The sequence below is a fragment of the Nematocida homosporus genome (assembly GCF_024244095.1).
Source record: "Nematocida homosporus strain JUm1504 chromosome Unknown 4499, whole genome shotgun sequence".
NCBI classification, from domain to species: domain Eukaryota; kingdom Fungi; phylum Microsporidia; genus Nematocida; species Nematocida homosporus.
The window spans coordinates 22,769-41,538 of record NW_026250676.1 but is presented as its reverse complement, the minus strand read 5'-3'; the positions used below and the strand labels follow the sequence as shown (position 1 = coordinate 41,538).

At 39.8% G+C, this 18,770-nt stretch overlaps 12 protein-coding genes across 12 annotated transcripts; 6 read left to right on the top strand and 6 right to left on the bottom strand.

Annotated features, from left to right (window-relative positions):
- Positions 1 to 251: 251 nt before the first annotated feature.
- NEHOM01_1240 (uncharacterized protein) lies at positions 252 to 2,684 on the bottom strand (the record flags this gene model as incomplete). Its single annotated transcript, XM_051490118.1, has 1 exon — positions 252 to 2,684. The coding sequence occupies one exon, from the start codon at positions 2,682 to 2,684 to the stop codon at positions 252 to 254; it is 2,433 nt and encodes an 810-aa protein (XP_051346078.1).
- A 219-nt stretch (positions 2,685 to 2,903) lies between these two features.
- NEHOM01_1239 (uncharacterized protein) lies at positions 2,904 to 4,394 on the bottom strand (the record flags this gene model as incomplete). Its single annotated transcript, XM_051490117.1, has 1 exon — positions 2,904 to 4,394. The coding sequence occupies one exon, from the start codon at positions 4,392 to 4,394 to the stop codon at positions 2,904 to 2,906; it is 1,491 nt and encodes a 496-aa protein (XP_051346077.1).
- A 289-nt stretch (positions 4,395 to 4,683) lies between these two features.
- NEHOM01_1238 (uncharacterized protein) lies at positions 4,684 to 5,574 on the bottom strand (the record flags this gene model as incomplete). Its single annotated transcript, XM_051490116.1, has 1 exon — positions 4,684 to 5,574. The coding sequence occupies one exon, from the start codon at positions 5,572 to 5,574 to the stop codon at positions 4,684 to 4,686; it is 891 nt and encodes a 296-aa protein (XP_051346076.1).
- A 380-nt stretch (positions 5,575 to 5,954) lies between these two features.
- NEHOM01_1237 (uncharacterized protein) lies at positions 5,955 to 6,413 on the bottom strand (the record flags this gene model as incomplete). Its single annotated transcript, XM_051490115.1, has 1 exon — positions 5,955 to 6,413. One exon carries the CDS (start codon positions 6,411 to 6,413, stop codon positions 5,955 to 5,957), a length of 459 nt encoding a protein of 152 aa, XP_051346075.1.
- Positions 6,414 to 6,441: 28 nt separating this feature from the next.
- NEHOM01_1236 (uncharacterized protein) lies at positions 6,442 to 7,689 on the top strand (the record flags this gene model as incomplete). The annotated part of the gene is made up of 1 exon (XM_051490114.1): positions 6,442 to 7,689. One exon carries the CDS (start codon positions 6,442 to 6,444, stop codon positions 7,687 to 7,689), a length of 1,248 nt encoding a protein of 415 aa, XP_051346074.1.
- A 476-nt stretch (positions 7,690 to 8,165) lies between these two features.
- On the top strand, positions 8,166 to 9,008 carry NEHOM01_1235 (uncharacterized protein; the record flags this gene model as incomplete). Its single annotated transcript, XM_051490113.1, has 1 exon — positions 8,166 to 9,008. One exon carries the CDS (start codon positions 8,166 to 8,168, stop codon positions 9,006 to 9,008), a length of 843 nt encoding a protein of 280 aa, XP_051346073.1.
- Positions 9,009 to 9,277: 269 nt separating this feature from the next.
- Positions 9,278 to 10,543, top strand: NEHOM01_1234 (uncharacterized protein; the record flags this gene model as incomplete). Its single annotated transcript, XM_051490112.1, has 1 exon — positions 9,278 to 10,543. One exon carries the CDS (start codon positions 9,278 to 9,280, stop codon positions 10,541 to 10,543), a length of 1,266 nt encoding a protein of 421 aa, XP_051346072.1.
- Positions 10,544 to 11,001: 458 nt separating this feature from the next.
- On the top strand, positions 11,002 to 12,228 carry NEHOM01_1233 (uncharacterized protein; the record flags this gene model as incomplete). The annotated part of the gene is made up of 1 exon (XM_051490111.1): positions 11,002 to 12,228. One exon carries the CDS (start codon positions 11,002 to 11,004, stop codon positions 12,226 to 12,228), a length of 1,227 nt encoding a protein of 408 aa, XP_051346071.1.
- Positions 12,229 to 12,363: 135 nt separating this feature from the next.
- Positions 12,364 to 13,524, top strand: NEHOM01_1232 (uncharacterized protein; the record flags this gene model as incomplete). Its single annotated transcript, XM_051490110.1, has 1 exon — positions 12,364 to 13,524. The coding sequence occupies one exon, from the start codon at positions 12,364 to 12,366 to the stop codon at positions 13,522 to 13,524; it is 1,161 nt and encodes a 386-aa protein (XP_051346070.1).
- A 135-nt stretch (positions 13,525 to 13,659) lies between these two features.
- On the bottom strand, positions 13,660 to 15,246 carry NEHOM01_1231 (uncharacterized protein; the record flags this gene model as incomplete). The annotated part of the gene is made up of 1 exon (XM_051490109.1): positions 13,660 to 15,246. One exon carries the CDS (start codon positions 15,244 to 15,246, stop codon positions 13,660 to 13,662), a length of 1,587 nt encoding a protein of 528 aa, XP_051346069.1.
- Positions 15,247 to 15,977: 731 nt separating this feature from the next.
- NEHOM01_1230 (fructose-bisphosphate aldolase, class I) lies at positions 15,978 to 16,985 on the bottom strand (the record flags this gene model as incomplete). The annotated part of the gene is made up of 1 exon (XM_051490108.1): positions 15,978 to 16,985. One exon carries the CDS (start codon positions 16,983 to 16,985, stop codon positions 15,978 to 15,980), a length of 1,008 nt encoding a protein of 335 aa, XP_051346068.1.
- A 555-nt stretch (positions 16,986 to 17,540) lies between these two features.
- On the top strand, positions 17,541 to 18,710 carry NEHOM01_1229 (26S proteasome regulatory subunit N3; the record flags this gene model as incomplete). Its single annotated transcript, XM_051490107.1, has 1 exon — positions 17,541 to 18,710. The coding sequence occupies one exon, from the start codon at positions 17,541 to 17,543 to the stop codon at positions 18,708 to 18,710; it is 1,170 nt and encodes a 389-aa protein (XP_051346067.1).
- Positions 18,711 to 18,770: the final 60 nt, after the last annotated feature.

Genomic DNA, 18,770 nt, shown 5'->3' with positions numbered 1-18,770 from the left:
GTTAGGTTGAGTTAAGTTAGGTTAAGATTAAGTTAAGATTAAGTTGTGTTGTGTTGTGTTAGGTTGATATTGGGTTAAGTATTGGGTTCAATTTATTGATTATGCAGGTAAAGTGTTTTTGGTATTGGGTTTAGTTAGGTTTAGTTGGTTTCAGATTGAGTTAAGTTGAGTTGAATTAAGTTGATGTTAGATTGAGTTAAATTGAGTTGAGTTATTTGATTGATATGGAATAAACAAACGGTCCAGGTTTATTATGATAAAGGCGTGATGGTGGGCGCATGGGTTGTGGGGAGGTTGTTGGCTTTAGCAGCTGCTGCAAGAAGCGGAGCTTTGAGAGTAGTATAGTTGGCCAATGCAAAAATGAAGAGGACACCTAGACATATAGTGAGGGTGGCTAAAAGAGTGACTTTGCGCCTAACCCGAACTTTCCTGTCTTTCCGTGAAAGCTTGGTGTCCTTGGAGTTCATTTCTTGATACTTGATAATCGCATGGTCATAAACAATTAACATCAAAACTAAGCAGGAAGCTATAATGATAACAATACCACTGCGGACGGCTTGGTCAGTTTTGGTGGTGGAAAGACTGACAAGCATTGCAATAAAGGTAACAGCAAGCACAAAGATGATCTGGTTTAAGAAATAATTAGATCTAGGGACTTGTATGAAAATATAGAAATTGAAACCATAAATATACATGGCATGAATCAGAGAATTCAGAATAAAGAATAATATACCGGTGCCCAGTAACATCGTTCCTTTCCCAAGCGTAAGTATTTGCATGTAAATACTATCAGGGACGATTTGGATACTTCCAAGAACATGATCAGATAAAATAATAGATCCAAACATCACAGCAAAGATTCCCATAACTAAAAGAAGTGTGTTCATGAGAGCACTCATTGATTGGGTTTCGTACTTTTCTTCGCGTAGGGAAACCCGATCCAGTACATCGCTTAAGGTCTTTACTGATCCATTGAGAGTTTGGTATAACTTTTGCTTGCTAGCAGTATCATCAGCAATCAGCATATCTAAAAAGTCGGATCGTTTGTTGAGACTGTTCATTTTCTTGTGAAGCCAGTTCATACCTTTAGAGGGAGATTGCTGATAGTCGGCAAGGAGATTGTAGTTACCCAAAAAGAACTTGTGCGTTGATCTCTTGATTTTATACCAGATCTGATTAAGGAAGCTGATAGGCCGTGGAAGTCTGCTGTCGTAAATATTGTTGATCGCCATATAAGTCGAAAAGCATTTGGCTTTATAGGCAGCCGCCGCTGCCGCAGCCTGGGGCGTTCCTTGAGCGGCCTCTTTTTCTTGTTTGGCCAGTATCAACTGGTCTTCGAGAGAATGAATCCTTTGGATGTACTCATCAGTATATCGCAGCTCACTAGTGAGATTATTGAGGGATTGGGCGATATGGCCATACAGACTTAGTTGAGGTATGTAGAAAGGATGCTCAGCGGCAATTCTGACTGAATCAGAGTCTACCACACTTGGAGGCTGTAGAATTACGAATCGGTTGTACGCTGGTTCTTCTTTAGAGGGAATTATTAGGTCACGAAGCGCTTTAATATCTTGGAACGAATCAAGGACCTGGAACTTGTAGGGTGTGCCAAAGTAAGCTGCATGGCTGGTACAGTCTTTCTGCAGGTAATGGATTTTGGTTAGCTCATCATAGTGCTTCAACAACTTAGGGTACAGATAAGGTGTTTGAAAAATCAGTTGTCTTTTCAGCTTTTTGATCTTGGTAAGCTGTTCGTTTTTCTTCTCATCTAACAGTCTGATTCCTAGATGTTCATGGGTAAAGATATGGGTAAGAGCCTGGCGAACCTTATCTCGCTGCTCGGGTCCTTTCCCACTACTGAGGTAATTGGGAAGGTCATAAGCATCTAATTTGATAATATCCGGCAGTCTCTGAATAGCTCGGAAAAGAAGTTGTTTTTCTCGGAAAGACAGGTTGTTGTACTTATTTCGGTCGATAAAGGCCGCAGAAGTGTTGATTGGGTTCTGGCCCAAAAGGGTTGTTATTTCCTGATCCATCACCTTCATTTGGTCTTCAGTAATCAACGGGGGCAGTTTAGGCTCAGGTAGAAAGAGACGCACCAAAGAAAGCTTCTTCTCTGTATCAATCTTAAACGTATTCTTGAGCTCCCACAGAAACCAATTCGGAAGTTTATCTGTAATACGTGCTGGGACATTCCCAGGAATTGGCTCTGTCGCATTATCAATATCTTCTAAGGTTAGCCTAAAGTTTGACCTGGAGATAACTTTCGCTAGTTCATCGGCTTTCTTCAATTCCTCTTTGGTCTTTTTAACTGTCTGGCTCTTCATATAATTCTGTGATATTTCGATAGTCTCCTTTTGGGCGAAGTTCGTAACTATATTGGCCAGCTCCGTCTTCTTCTCAGCTAAGGTTGGATCGGCCTTTTTAGTTGGGCCATCCGGCATACAAAAGTCATATAGGCTTTTTATCTCCTTTTGAGTCATGTCATAGATCTTGGTGTTATTGTTAACTGTGTATTTAGGATATACGCGGTATTCTTTCGCATCCGGTAGAATGACATCCTTGCCATCTTTAGAGGTTTCAATCTTATAAGCAGTTTGTACACCTCTTCGTCGATCCAGAACTTTCTTATCTAATTCATAAAGATCATTCTGTCCATAGTAAGATTCGAGTCTATAACCCATAATATGATTTTTTCATTGGTAATTTATTTTAAAAATCTGACGTCAAATTTCCTAAAAAGGAAATTTTATCGATTTCTAATGATTGGATGATATACCAAAAAAAACAAATCAAAATTCAAGACAAGTTGCCATTGAACTCCGTACAAAGACCAGCATGATACTAACCCAATACTAGTCAATAAATTGAACCAACCCCAATCCAATTATATATAACCCAACTCAACTTACTACCCCCTTTCTTCTTTGCTCAGAGCGTGATGCTTTGATAGAGATATAAATCAGTGGCAGACTGGCGAACATGAAAAGCGCAAAAACAAGAAAAACCCCACTATCTAAGTAAGAGTACCAAATTGGGAACAAAATAGCAAAGATGCAGTCGCAGGTCTCCATCGCCGTATAGAACAGAGGAAGCATGTAAGAAGAAGCCAAACGACCGCCAATATAAATTGGGATAACACTGATTCCCGGCACGAATGAGAAGTTAAAGGCAATCATGAATAGAGAAAGAAGGATCTGGTTATAAAGGATCATACTCGGATCATGTAAGTAGGAAACCGCAAAGTAGAGTAAATGGATGCACAAACACACACACGCCCCAAGGTACAGAATCAGGCCATGCGAAAGAACTCGCTGAACGGCCAAGGCCAGTAGAGATCCCAGCAATGGCGATAGTAGAAACAGCAAATAAGGCCAAGTGACCACATCCGTTGTAAACAGTAAACTACGCGAAAACAAGATGCCATTAACTCCCGACATAAAGAAAACAACCGGCCAGAGCACAACTAGCCAAAACCCCAAAGAGCACAGATCGTCTTTAAACTGCCTTAACCACTTCTTAACCCGGCTTGTTGAGTTAGGTGCCGTAACAGTTGAAGACTCTATCAATTGCAGGTCTATCTCCAGCCCCGGATTCTGAGGGGCCACACTTAGTAGCTTAGATTCACTATTGGCACAAAGCTTGTCCTCAACTCGGAAGCTAATCCATAGAATGCAGGTAGTGGCCAGAACGGTTTGAAGAACCAGGAAGAGCCCAAACCCAAGCGAAGTACAAGGGCTAAACAAGTAATTACTCAGAGAGACGCACACTATACTTAGAGAGCCAGAGATAGTCGCCATAATACTGGCCAAGTTAATGTAGCTGCGATGTTCTCGAGTGGGATCAGGAAACATCAAGCTTAGTTGCTGGCCAAAGTAGTAGGTGTGAAAGGAGTGAAGACCGCCCAGAATAAATCTGGCCGTATAGTAGGCACCAGATAGAATCCCCAGATGCGAGTACCCATGAACAACAATCAAGTAAAACGTCAGATGATAAAAGGCCAGAGCAAAAGCATAGACCACAGATATCCATTTAGGCCGACCAAGTGAGCAGAGGAGTTTCTTGTAACAGATCTTAAGCACCATAAGTAACAGATAGACCGTCAGCACACCAGAAAAGAAGCTCTTCAGGGTTGTGCTTTTAAAGAAGGCCGCATCCAAAGCCATCGAGCTTGTTTTAGCACTAGCTGATAGTGTCTTCATATGACTGCACTGTGTAGCCACATAAACCTCATCCTTAATAGCCAGAAACTTGTTTTCAGCCACTTCATAATTATGGATAGATATGCTATAAGTGAAGTTCAGAATACTATAGATAAAGCAAAAGAGAAAAGAAGGGTTACTTAAAGCATAGATACTCCTTGGTTGTTGAATTGGCATAGATTCGCATTCCATATCTAAAAGCAAAGATAATTCTTTGTATTTGAAATTAAGGCATAGATTAGATTGTCTTCACCAAATTAAACCAGGTTAGTATTCAGTTAGTATTCAGATAGCATTCAGTTAGTATTATAATTTCAGCACAATTAAATAGCAGATCAATTAGATAGCGTGTCAACAAAATAACCTCTCAACTAACTCAATCTTTATTTTAGGCTACGTCACTCTATTTATATCTTCTTAATACTAACTCAACTCAATACTAACTCAACCCAACTCAATACCAACTCAACCCAACACAATATCAACTCAAAATAGACACAGACACGTATGGTACGCCTCGGTCTTGAAAATGGTACTGGGTATGGACTAACCCATTAACCAGATAGCCATAAATAAAAGACTCAGCCGTTTGAAAGTGAATCAAAAACAAACTATTCTTATCTTTACGGCAAATCGCTACACCTCCCAAATAAGGAAATTCCGATTCCTTAGCCATAAACTCAACTAAATCATCTTTAATCTCTTCAAATTCATGTCTACTAATTCGTTCAGCTACTTTACGACAAATACCACTCCTAATTAAACTCTCGCCCGTTCCCGAAATACACACTCCCAACTGCTCATTAGCCAGAGTATTAGCACCATAGACAGAACAAGGCCCAATTCGACCCTCCACTTTCTGACTCGGCCCTCCACTACTCGACCAACAAGTAATTCCAGTCGCCGAAACTTCAATCACTCCAACCGTATCACAAGACTCACTTAAACTCCCACCACTACTATACCTACCACTACTATGTCCACCACCTACTTGGTACTCTAACCCATTCCCCTGCCACTGTTCTAACTGCGGCTGGTATACCAATGATAAAGGCCGCACAAATCCAGGCCTATCTTCCATCTGTAGAGCTAAATCCAGCACTTTAATGGGCTGTACACCTTCAGGAATCAAAGCAACAGATAAGAACCGACCATCACCAAACATTGTACAAATTTCATTCTCTACTCCCCCACTGATTGTACGGTTACTTCCCCGTCCACAATTACTCCGACCATCCGCTTCTAATCTTTCCAAAAGCAAACGACCCAAACCATTACTTTGCAACAACACTCCTTTCAAATACCGCTGCAATTTCCTGCCCTGTTCCCGGCTAACACTCCCAGCACCCAAATGACTCAGACAAACTTGCATGGCCACCCAATCTCCAGTCAAAAAAAGGACGAACCCGGGAATCGAACCCGGCACCCCCCGCACCCTAAGCGGGGATCATAACCACTAGACCAGTCCGTCTCAGCAATCGTGCACATTCTAACCCAATCCCAGCCCAACCACTCACTAACTCAACTACGTATACACATACACATACATAGTAACTCACCTACACATACATATACATACTAACTCAATACCAACCTAACACTAACTCAATACCAACCTAATACCAACTTAATACTAACTCAATAAACACGCACTTAATCCTTTATTTAACTAAGCAGCAGTTCAATACTAACCCAACTCAATCCCACCACCCAATACTAACCCAATCAATACTAACCCAACTCAATCAAGTCCTATTTCAGTTGTTCGATCTTTTCTGAGATACGATTGATATTCTCTTGAATGGTTTGTAAGACACTATCTTTTCTTTCTCGATTAACAATCACTCTTAATTGCTCTTCTATTTTAGTAATCTTATCCTCTCCCTTACTGATTTCCCTCTTAAGCATCTCCAATAACTCTTCCTTCCTAATATCACTCTTTGATTCAGCTACACTTTTAGCACACTCCCTAATATCTTCTAAATTAGATAACTCTTCTTGAGCTTTACGTTTGACTTCTTCAGAACTAATAGCCACCATCTTTAACTCTTGAAAGATACCTCGATACTCAATTTCATCAGCTGAACTAGGTTTATAATTACGCGGCTTACGTTTGTACTCTTTCGATAAACTATGCAATTGCACTATCTTATTTCGAATTTCTTGGGGTACTTCTAAGTACTTACTCTTAGCAGCAACAGATTCAGCCATATTAGTCCGCAAATCTTTTCGGCCTAAGATGCTACGAACTCTTCTAATCATTGGACGTAACTTTAGACCAATTACTCCCTTTATGTCTGTATACTTAGTTGAAGAAAAAGGGTTCACAACTAAAGATATTGTTGATCGGATTATACCTTGGTGGCTTTATTCTATGCTTATCTTCTCTTTGATAGTACCTGTGCTAGTTAATCAGCTGGGTTTGTTAGGGAGTATTAGTCTTTCGGTTTTAGGTGAGTTATTAGGAACTGGTTTATTAATTGGGATGAAGAAAAGGTCTTTGATAATAACGGTTGTTGTGGAGATATTAAGTGCTCTTAGGTCCAGTATGATTGTGGCTGATAAGAGGTTTTATGGGGAGAGTAATCAGGATCGGGCCAATCGTTATAGTACTATTAGAAAAATCGCTGGGATGTTCTCTTCCTTTGTAGCTCAGAATACGTACTGTATTTCCGGTGGGTGTTTACCGGCTCTGTACTTGACGATAATGGCTCAGGGCTTGGTTTTAGGACTGACTTTGCTCTTACCGAAAGAGGCAGATAGTGTGGTGGCTACACCAGTGAGTCTGTCGGGAATAAGTCCGGGGTTATTAGCGAAGGTCTTTAGTTATACGGGGGCCTTTACATTGAGTTCTTGTTTTAAGATTTACATTGATGTAGTACTGATTGAAAGGACGGGGCAGGTGGGAAGGTGTGATCGGATGATTAAGGTGATGTTGGATAAGGTGAGCTATGTATTTTATATGGTATCTTTGGGTTTGGTTAAGTTGATTGGGATGGTAGATAAGAAAGTGAAGGTTTTAGGAGTGGTCAATCGGGATAAGGCCTTGCACGGGTACATGGAAGGGATGACTAAGATTGCTGCGGCAGTTTTAGCTATGCCTTTAGTGCGGTGGACGGGGAAGAACTATGCCTATACGGAGGGATTATGTGTGATCTCTTGGATTATGCAAGTAGTTGGGATTGTAGCTTTGCGGCACTCGAATAGTCTGATGCATGGGTATGTTTCTTATTTACTGTCTTTTTGGGGGTCGAGTATGACTATCTACATTTCTTATAATCGCATTAACGAAATGGCCAAGGAGCATGTTATTACTATTATATCTTATGTTAGTGGAGTGTCCTGTGCTGTGCATGCTATTATAGACTTGGTGGCTCGAAAGAAGAACTTAAGAGCGGAACGTCGGTTTATGTTGTATGCTAAGCTGGGCACGGGTTTATTTGGTTGTGCGGCTATTTGCTCTATGATTGAGTATGTCCAGCGCTAAATGGTATTGTATTGAGTTGGTATTGTATTGAGTTGGGTTGAGTTGAGTTGTGTTGTATTGTGTTGTATTGAGTTGGTATAGTATTGAGTTGTGTTGTGTTGTATTGTATTGTGTTGGGTTGAGTTGTGTTGGGTTGAGTTGAGTTAGTATGGTATTGGTATTGGTATTGAGTTAGTATGGTATTGAGTTGGTATTGGTATTGGTATTGAGTTGAGTTAGTATGACATGGTATTGAGTTGACATTGAGTTAGTGGTAGTGTTATTAAAAAGGCTGTATGTATGTATAGAAGGCAAAGACACTGCTTATTACTGAATTGTTTGGTAATGTGATTGTTTGATGGATATTAAACTCGGTTTGAATCTCGAAATATTTGTTTGTGCTCTTTCCTAATCGGGAAACATTACCAAATTAGGCAAAATCTAGAAATCAAATTAATGCATAGAATAAATAGTTTTATTTTTAGTGATTGGTTATTATGTCTCAGATAGCTGAAACTCAAGAATTATTATCACAATCTCAAATCAAGAAAAATGAACCAAAGACAATATTTGAACTATTTTCATTGATAAGTGATGGAAGTACAGTTCATCCATTAAATGATAATCGGAGTTGGAAAGATGGCAAGTTAATTAGCTTGGGTGCATCTACTGGAGCCGAAGCAAAGAAAGGTTGGGTGATGCCCGAGATAGTGGAGAAGAAGATAATGGAGAAGGAAGAAGATATGATCTGGATAAAACCAAGTCGTAAGCTAGCGACTTGGGAAGAGTCGACTTCTTTGTTCATTAGTTTAACACAGTACATTTGGTGGGGATTGGGTTGGTACTTTCTGGTGAAGTTAGTCTACGATGGTTGCATTGGCATAGTTGCAACTTATGGGGTGCCTAGTGATACGTTTATAGGATACATAGTAGGAACTGGCTTGGTTTTGGGTTTACTTGCTATTAGTATGCTAGCAAGAGGAGCTAACTATCAAAGTTCGATTCTGGATGGTTTATATAATGATATGAGCTGGTCATTTAAATTGATGTATAGGGTGGTTGGTACATGCGTAATGATTTTGTTTGCTTATCTACTGGTAGAAGTTCTAACTGGTAGTTCAGTAACTCTAGTTCATAAATCAATTATAGTTGGTGTAATGGTTGGGGTTAGTATTTTGGCATGTGTGAGTGAAATGGCGGTTGTGCTGAAGTGCAAACCGAATAAGGAAGCCCGAATTGTGTCACTTTTGTTTTACATTATTTTGGTTTTATTGATAGGCGTTGGGGCAATAGTAGCTATGCACTATATGAATCTGTATCTGCAAAAGAATCCCAATTGATAAGTAGACTCTAACGTTTATATTAGTATTAGACTGTGTTGGGTTAGTACTGAGTTGGTTTGGGTTAGTATTTTATGTTTGAATGAATGGTTTATTGATTGTGCACTATCTAAAAATAAATGATTGACCAGCTTTTTAGAAAATATCTTGAGTTAGTTTTGATTTTACCAATTAAAATTCTGAAATACTAACCCGTTATGAGCTAGCAAAAATTTCCTAAAAAGGAAATTTGATCTCTTTAAACTAAAAAAAAGTAGCGATTTGGATTAATGGTATCCAAGAAAACATTGGGTTTCAAGAAGAAAGACAAAAAGCCGGCTAATGAAAATGATGCTGCCGTGCGTGAAGAACGCTTAAAACTACTAAAGAAGGCTAAAGAGGAGTATCTTGCTAAACATGATAACAAGAAGATTATGTTTAGACGGATCAACGATCAGGATATGGTAGAAAGGATAAAGAAAAACAAGGAACAGTATCTACTTAATTACACGAAAAACAAGATAAGTATTAAAGAAGGAGATGGTTATCCTGTTGTTTGGGAGGATGGCTTTGATCAATTGTTTCCCCGTCCTGTCGGTGTAATAGATACTACTGCTGTTCCTAGTACTAGTACTAGTGGCACTAATGTAGGAGCCGGCGACCAAACCGCACAAGCTGCTGGCACTTCTGCTGCAACTGATGCAACTGATGCTAATGCAGGACCAGCAGCTGAGGTAGTAACTCCTACTGTGGACCCTGCTGCTGATGCAACAACTGCTGCAACTGATGCAACAGCTGCTAATGCAGAAGCTACAACTGAGGTAGTAACTCCTACTGTGGACCCTGCTGCTGATGCAACAACTGCTGCAACTGATGCCACAACAACTACTACAGATGGGAATGTTCCGCCAGTTGTTGGTGCATCGACCGAAAGCGATGCTCACCAACCACCTATAGCCGCTACCACGACTGCTACAACCCCGGTACAAATAGAACAACCAACACCAACACTAACAGTACAGCAACCGCCAGTAGCACAACCAACGCCACAACCACCAGTAACACAACCAACAGAAACTACACCCATTAATCCACAACAACAACCTCATGATGTAACTACTACTTCGTCGGGGACAGATACTGGCACAACTTCTTCGCAACATCATGACACGACCGACGATCCATGGGCTGGCATTGGATGGCGCGCAAATTATGATCCTACAATGGAACCGGAGCTTGACTTAGCCGGCCTAGACAGTTTGCGATGGCAAGGCCTGGACACACAGAGACCGGTTGGCGGAGGGTCCTTGTCTTTTGCAGATTCTCAAGACATGAACGCGGATTTACAACCGCACACAATACAACACCCTGCGAAACCTATGTCAGACATCAATGTCCAGACTCAACCTAATCAGCTTATTAGATTCTTGTCTAAATCAGGCATTATTTTGTTTACAGGCGGCTTTGGGTTAGCTATACTAATCACAATACTAGTTGCTGTATTAATGTATAGCGGCATAGACATTACAAAGCACCTAACTGGGCAAGGTATTTAAGACGTGGTTAATAATAGATTGGATTAGTATAAGATAGCTGCTTTATTTCAATAAATAATGAGAATGGATTGGTTTTGGGTTAGTTTTGGATTAGAGTGATAAGATATGCCCTCTGTATTGGCTGTGAATGTATATGATGTCACTAGGAGTAAACCGGGCTAGTAGATATTGTTGTATGTTCCTAGCAGAACATACCTGATCTAAAAAGGCGGGAAGAAAATTTCCTTATTAGGTAATTTTCCTGTCTATAAATAGACCTGAAATTTCAATAAATACGAGAGTTTAAATGGCGGACCGCAGAAAACAACTGATATAATTACTCAAAATAAGCCAGTTTGTTTAATACTAATAATCTGAGTATGTGCCCAATGAAAGTCTCAAAATATAAAATATTGTCTTTATTACCATATAAGGAAAAAACTACTGTCAGATAAATAATTTTCGTGGAGTTAAAACTTATGAAAGATCAAATAGATCCAGCTAACAGTAAAAATGCATCCTCTACTTCACCATCACATAAAAGAAGTCTTAGCGCTCTCTCAGACGACTCGGGCGCTTTCAGCAATGATAGCGCATCTAATACCATGGAGAAAGGCACTAAATTAGCAAATAATGAAAATCCGCATCCCGTAGCACCTCCACGACCACAAAGAATGGCGAATAATGAAAATCCGCATCCTGTAGCACCTCCACGACCACGAAGAATGGCGAATCTTGCCGCGACGACAAACCCCAAGTCACTCCAGCCCAATCAAGCCGGTACCACCTCGAAGAATCCATTCTATGATGAAAATAGTGATGTCAGTCCAGAAGAATACCCCGAGAACCTTAATCCCTTTGGTGAGGATTATGATGAGACGACAGTAGAAAAGGTAGAAGTGGAGAAGCCGAAGAAAGTAGAGAAAGTAGAAGAGAATAAAGTGGACGCCCCCAGCACTGCAGGCAAGACAGTTGCTACTACTCAAAATGAAAGCACCAAGAGTTCTAATCCCTTTGATGAGGATGATGATGAGATAGTAGAAAAGGTAGAAGAGGAGAAAGTAGAGAAAGTAGAAGAGAATAAAGTAGAGAAAGTAGAAGAGAAGAAAGTAGAGAAAGTAGAAGTGAATAAAGTGGATACCCCCATTACTGCAAGTAAGACAGTTGCTACTACTCAAAATGAAAGCACCAAGAGTTCTAATCCCATTGGTGAGGATGATGATGAGACAGTAGAAAAGGTAGAAGTGGAGAAATCCAATGGTTTTAATAGAGTGGCAAAGATACTACATAGGAAACCTAAAGATAAAAGAGGTTCAAGTCAGAATGAAAAGACGTCTAAATCCAGTACGATCAAGCAAGGTTTAGTGGCAGCTGTGCCTTCATTCTTACGTAAAACACCAGACACATTAGAAACTGAAGCTAGGCCAGTCGATGCTACCCCAGAAGTGGCACCTCTATTGGACCAACCCCTTACTCAAACCAATCAAACTAATAATCCAACTCTTAATTCGTCTCCACAACCTTCCCCTTCTATGACTGTGATAGATATAGATCCGCCTGGTGTGAAAACGACTGAGACAGGAGCTAACTGGTTGGTTCCCTGCTTAGTAATTCTAGCAGTGATTGTATTGGTGGTTCTTGTTGTAATCACCTTGGGTTTCTTTGACGTTATTAATCTTGAGAAAGTTGCTAATCTTTTTGAATAAACTGAATATTGGATTGGTATTGAATTGAATTGGGTTAGTGTTGGTAGAATGCTGCTGGCTGGAGTGATCTATCAATCTAATTGGAGATCCGATTATATCCCAATGTAGATAGGGATTTGGTTTTTTATTTTGCTTATGAGATTAGGATTGTTGCTTATCTTACTTCTTGGAGTATGTAGTATCCAGGCTGGAGGCCAAAAGAAACTAGGCAGTACACTGACAACTACTTTAGCCAATTTGAGCGACAAAATTCAATGCTTTCTTAAGAAGCCGGCTGAAATGCTGACTTTAGAGATGTCTGAGCCAATACCTAGCTCCAGCAGCACATTCCCTCACCTTAGTATACTGATGTTAAGGAATGTAGATCTGAAAGGGTTTTCTATCATTGATCAAATTATACAAACAGTACCGGAAGTTATAAAGGCCCGCCGACTCACGATTTTAGTAATTAACGTTCTACCTGAGAATGTAGATCTTGATTCGACACATTACACAACAAGCACATCACCTGATGGCACAGTGGATTACGATATTACTTGCTACATCGAGATACCCAATGAAGGACCAAGTTACAATTTACAGGCCGAGCAAGCAGCCGAATTCAACAAGAAGTTTGTCTCTCACTTTCCCAGGCTGCGCCAGCTAGTGATCACTGAAGACCCCCAATCAGATGCCAGTCTGCCTGAGACTGTTGAGCTATCCAAGTGTTTTGGCGAGTGTTTTGCCCATTCCTATATAGGTGATTTAGAGTTAAAGTCGCGTTACTTTTCCTTCTGTTTGGATGGCAATCAGATTCATCGCCATTTTCCGAGTATTCATACGATCAATTTAAGCCACGTCACACTTGAAATACCAAAAGTAACTGCAAACTCTAGACTCGAAAAGCCTTCTCGCATTTCCGTACAATCTCTTGGTCTCTCCTTTATTAATAACCCTCTTATTAACATTCTTCTAACCCAACACTTTCCCAATCTAAAGCACTTGCGCATTTCAGACTGTCCCAATCTAACTACTCTTAATCTTTATAATCTGGCCAACCGACAAACTGGAGTTGTAGCTTTGCGTCTTCTAACAATATGTCGTTGCAAGGTTCTTGCTGATCTTTCATTCACCATCCCAAACCGACACCGTTTAGTTGCCCGATGGATCGACCGGTGTCTCATGAAGTATTATAAGCCGTACCGACAGAGACATGCCAACCAATACTTAACCGATCTAACTATCTACCAGTGTCCAGCTCTAAAACTAACCAAGCACCATAAAAGAAGCACTCTTAAACACTGTGTTATTGATTAATACTACCCCAATACTAACCCAACCCAACTTAACCCCACTTAACCCAACTCAATACTAATTCAACCCAACTTAACACAACTTAACTTAACCCATTTAATAAACACCAATTTATTGGTTGCCTGTCTGTTACTTACACTAAAGGGTCTCTATCTGCAAAAACGCCTGTTCAAAGAGCAGCACTCGTTGGAGCACAATCTTATCAGTGGTGGCGGATATTTTATAAGTTTGTTTGGCTTCTCCTTTGAGATAACGAGTAAGACTTTCTTCTTTGATATTTAAGATAAGAAACTCGCCACACATCATACTCATGGTAAACAAATAAGGCTCAACCCGAACAACACAGCCTTGATCTGTAAAAATAGGCACATATTCTGTCTTAGCATGAACTATCGGCATTGATACTAAGTTCGCCAAAGATGTCGACTCAACCGATGGCATACCTACAGACTGGTAAATACTGTGCTTTAAATCACCTCTTTTATCACTTCGTTTATCAAGAGTTAAAGGCCGTGGAGTCCGGCCATTCCGATTAAGCGCCTGAATACTTTCATAGATAAGACTTTGTATCTCAGCCCGTGCTATCTGCGTCTCTATTGATTTTTGATCTTTCAGGCTTTTGGTCGTGATTTCTCCATTTTGCCAAACCAGATACTCTTGATCAGTAATGTAGATATACATCCCTTCTTTCATCATTTTGAAAAACTTACCTTGATCAGTTAAGATAATAACTACTGGTGTTCTTTTCTTTACTAAACCCAAAACAGAATAACAAAACCCCACTAACTTCAATGTTTTTGAATCAACCGCTGAAAAAGGAATGTAGATCTCTTCGGCTGTTTTAGAGTATTTTTGATAGATCCCATTCATTCCCGGTCGAATAGTAAAGACTGAGTCATTATTTGACATCCGCACTCCATTCTCTAGACACTCAATCGTTCCCAGCTTAGTTGGCATCTGAAATGGCTTAATACCTTCTACCCCAATAATCTTAGGAATAAATGAATGAAAGATCTTATCAGCTAAAGCCTCCTCAGCCGTGATTCTCCTATCTGGATCTCTTTCCAGCATTCTTTCTAATAAACAAACTACTCCTCCGTATTGGGCCGAGTGTTTGGCATTTTCAATCTTAACTTGACTATAATCACATTTAAAAACCAAAAAGTAGATAAGCATTCCGGCACTGTATATATCTGTTTTTTTAGTGTACGGCTTACGCTCTAAAACTTCTGGACTAATAAACTCTGGTGTCCCACAGAAAGTCAAAGGCGCACTAAACAAAGTATCTTTAGAGAGACCAAAATCAATCAATTTTAACTCATTCTGCTCGCTAATCATAACATTACCCAATTTGACGTCACGATGAATGACGCCTTGGCCATGTAGATAACGTAATGCCACTAAAATATCACGAAATAACCGAATAATTACCTTATAAGATAAATTACCCGATCGGGCAATTGTAGATAGTGAAAATTTGCACTTTTCCAAAATAATCAATGTTTGTGTTTTGGTTTCAACCGTTTCAATCATCCTAATGATATTCGGGTGCTGAATGCGTTGTAACACACGTATTTCATTGGCTGCCAAGTGCAGATGTCTTTTGTTATTTGAATTTACGGCTTTAATTGCCACTGGCTCTTTTGTCTTTCGATTGTATCCCCCATAAACAATACAAGTGGCTCCTTTTCCCAGTTGCTCAGTTACTGCGTATTTCCCGACCATATTAAACCCAATACTAAAAAATTCCATCTCGTGCTTATATCTATCTTTCTATTATATCTCACATTCAATCCACCTCTCCAATACATCTCTTACCTTCAAATCCTCTTTATTCTCGTCTGGCCAATTCCATCAAGGTATAATCTAAGACTAGTCCAGCTTAATCTAAATCTAAGTACAAAAACTAAAAGAACACCAACCTGTTCTGAATATTGAAAAGATTCAAGTTGGTTTGAATTTAGTTATTCTATTGAATTGAGTTAAGTTTATGATATGTTATGTGGAGTTGGATTGAGTTAAGTTAAGTTATGTGGTTGGGTTGTGGAGTTAGGTTGAGTTTATGTTCTGTGGTTGAGTTAAGTTGAGTTATGTTATGTGGTTGGGTTATGTTATGTGTAGTTAAGGTTGAATTGAATTGGACTGAGTTTATGTTCTGTGGTTGAGTTAAGTTGAGTTATATGAAGTTAAGTTGAGTTATATGAAGTTAAGTTGAGTTATGTTATGTTATGTTGTGTGGAGCTAAAGTTGAGTTAAGTTATGTAGAGCTAAAGTTGAGTTAAACTAAGTTAATATTAGAGTAGTATTAAGATGAGTTAGTGCTATTAGGTTAGTATTGGGTTGGATTGAATGAAGATGATGGGATAGTAGGGGTAAATAGGTGTGTACAAATAAAGTATAGATATTGAGTTGGGGTTAGTATTGGGCTATTTAGATAGTAGTTTAAGTGAAGATGTTTATTGATCACTAGCTATGGCTTGGGAACAGATGCGGGCTCTTTCCAATAGGAGTTGTTGGGCATCGGCTTTGTTCTCGTCCTTATTGCCCCATTTGTGGAGTACACTATCTTGGAGGGCCCGTCCGAATGAGTAGGAAATTACCCAGGGACTGCCCCATGCTCGCTTCTTCATATTAACTTCCTTTAAGTACTCAACTGAGACATCTTCTGGATGGCCGCCACTTAGGAAGACTACTCCTGGTACACTAGGAGGAATAGACCACATAAAGGCCCGAATTGTGCCAGAAGCAACTTCTTCTAGACTCAATCGTTCATTTTTGGATCCCGAGGTGACAAAGCCTAGTTTTAACAATAGACCCGGAATGTGCACACCTTTTCGATTAAAGTGGTAGATTAAACAAGAAATCACGGATGCACTGGTAATTTCACATTCTTCGCCCGTATGCGTACCATCAAAAAGGACTTCTGGTTCCACGACTGGGACCAAACGGTTCTTCTGACAAATCAGTGCGTATTCTGAAAGAATGTCACAGTTCTTGTAAATACATTCCTCAGATGGCATACTCTTACTAATTGAGAAGACTGAGCGCCACTTAGCAAAAGATGCTCCTCCTTCTCGGTACTTTTGGCAGCGCACACTTAAATCATCTAGTCCCGTACTTATCTGCTCAGTCATTCCTTCTCCTAAAGGCAACAATCCTTTATCTAACTTAACTCCAACAAAGATACCCTTTTCACGTAAAGTCGTTACAAAGGCCTTTCCCTGGCTATCTTTCTGAGGAAAAGTCTCCTCATTCAAAATCACACCGCCCAAGTATTGTTCTATCCCAGCTGGAGCAGTTAGTAACACTTCTCGATATCTTCGCCTATTCTCTTCTGTGTTAGGAATGCCCACACTACCAAACTTCTTTTCCATTGACTTAGGACTTTCATCTATCGCTAATATTCCCTTATTTCCTTCCACTAAACCATTAGCTATCTTTTCCAGCTCCTGTTTGTCTTCCATAACTTTTCCACCACAACATTCAGATAAAAACCCAGAATGCACCAATCAAAATCACACCACCCATACCATACCATACCCCACCACTCAATAACCAACGCATCCCAACCCAAGCACACTACAACCTCAACCTCAAAATCAGTCCCAAACTCAACAGAATCATTTCCTTTATTACAATTACCAAATCAAATCAAATCAACTCAATACAATCCAACCCAACTCAACTCAACTCAACCCAATACCAAATTAAACATCACTCTACCTTACCCTACCTTACACCACCCAAACTAATCTATTATTTCCTTTTATAGCAATGTTATGACAAGTCTACCACCACCAGACCAACTCAACTTAGGTGCAAATTGACTTACTGACCATCTAAATCCACTCTAAACCCCTCTAAATCACCACTAACTATCATAAAACCATCTCAAACCACCACAATCAAACGAGCCCAAACCCAAAGACAACCTAAACTTGAGTAAATACAAACAAACACACCCATCTAAACCATCTAAACCCAGTCAAACTCATAAATTGGCCACTTTAATTTCAATTATGAAAAAACTCATTGAAAGTATCGAGTCTATCCAGAAGAATACTCTAAAAGGTACCAAAGAGGCCCTAAGAAACCTTTTTGAACTGGCCACTACCCTTTCCAGTAGTCAAGTAGATGAAATTCATTCAAGTTATCCATCCGGCCCCGAGTCTTATCTTATCTCTTTAGTAAGAGCTTGTGTTTTGATCAATGAAGGAGAGCAAGAAGAAGCCTTTAAGATTGCCATGGATACTTTAGCTGAGATGGATAAAGGAGATACAAGAGCTTTAGATGGTGTTTTAGCTAGTCTTTGGACTGTAATAAGAATTACTTCTACTGCTACGGGTAAGAATATGCTATCTAACTACTTACTCGGTCTGTTTAAAAATCGCGAGTATCGTAATGCCGAAACCACTACTGTAATAATTAATAGTATCTTAATGTACTTCCAACGCCGCGAGTTATACGATGAAGCGTATACGTTCTTAAGACACACTAAGTTGCCAGAAGGTGCTGATGTTGGTCATTCATCGGTCTTTCATTATCTTTCTAGTGTAGTTTACCTTATGGCTGGTGAGTATGCTATGGCTGAGCAAATGGTCAACCAGGCTATTGTTAAGAGTACAGATCCTTTGTTTACTCAGGAGTACCGTAAAGTACATATTCTGACTCAGCTTCATTTGGGTAAGCATCCAAATCGGGTTTATTTTCAAAACAATCCTGGTCTAGGTGTTTATCAGAAGATTCTGCTGGCCATTAAGTCATGTTCTTTAGATCTATTCAATCAAGCCGTTGCGGAATCAAAAAGCATCTTAAAAGAGGATGGAATGTATCAGGCAGTAGTCCGACTGGAATCAGCCGTACAAAAGGAGAACGTTCGTCGAGTAGGTGTGGTTTATACCAAGATATCACTTAGTGCTGCAGCTAATGTCTTAGGCGTTTCAGAAGAAAGTGCCGTCTTTCTCTTACAAAAGGCTATCTCGGAAGGGCTAATTACTGGTTATATCGACAAAAACACTAATGAGTATATTTCTAATGAAAATGAAGACCAACGGCCTAGTTCTCTTAAGATAGAAGAAATGCTCGGTCTAGCCAATACTCTAGCCATGCTCAAGAAGCACGAGCCAATCAAGAAGAAGTCACTGGAAGAAATGCAAGCCGATATGACCTATGCCGAGTACCAAATGTAAGACTTAATCGCATCTAGCAATAGATAGATAGTAATAAATCGGGTTAGTTTAAGTTAAGTT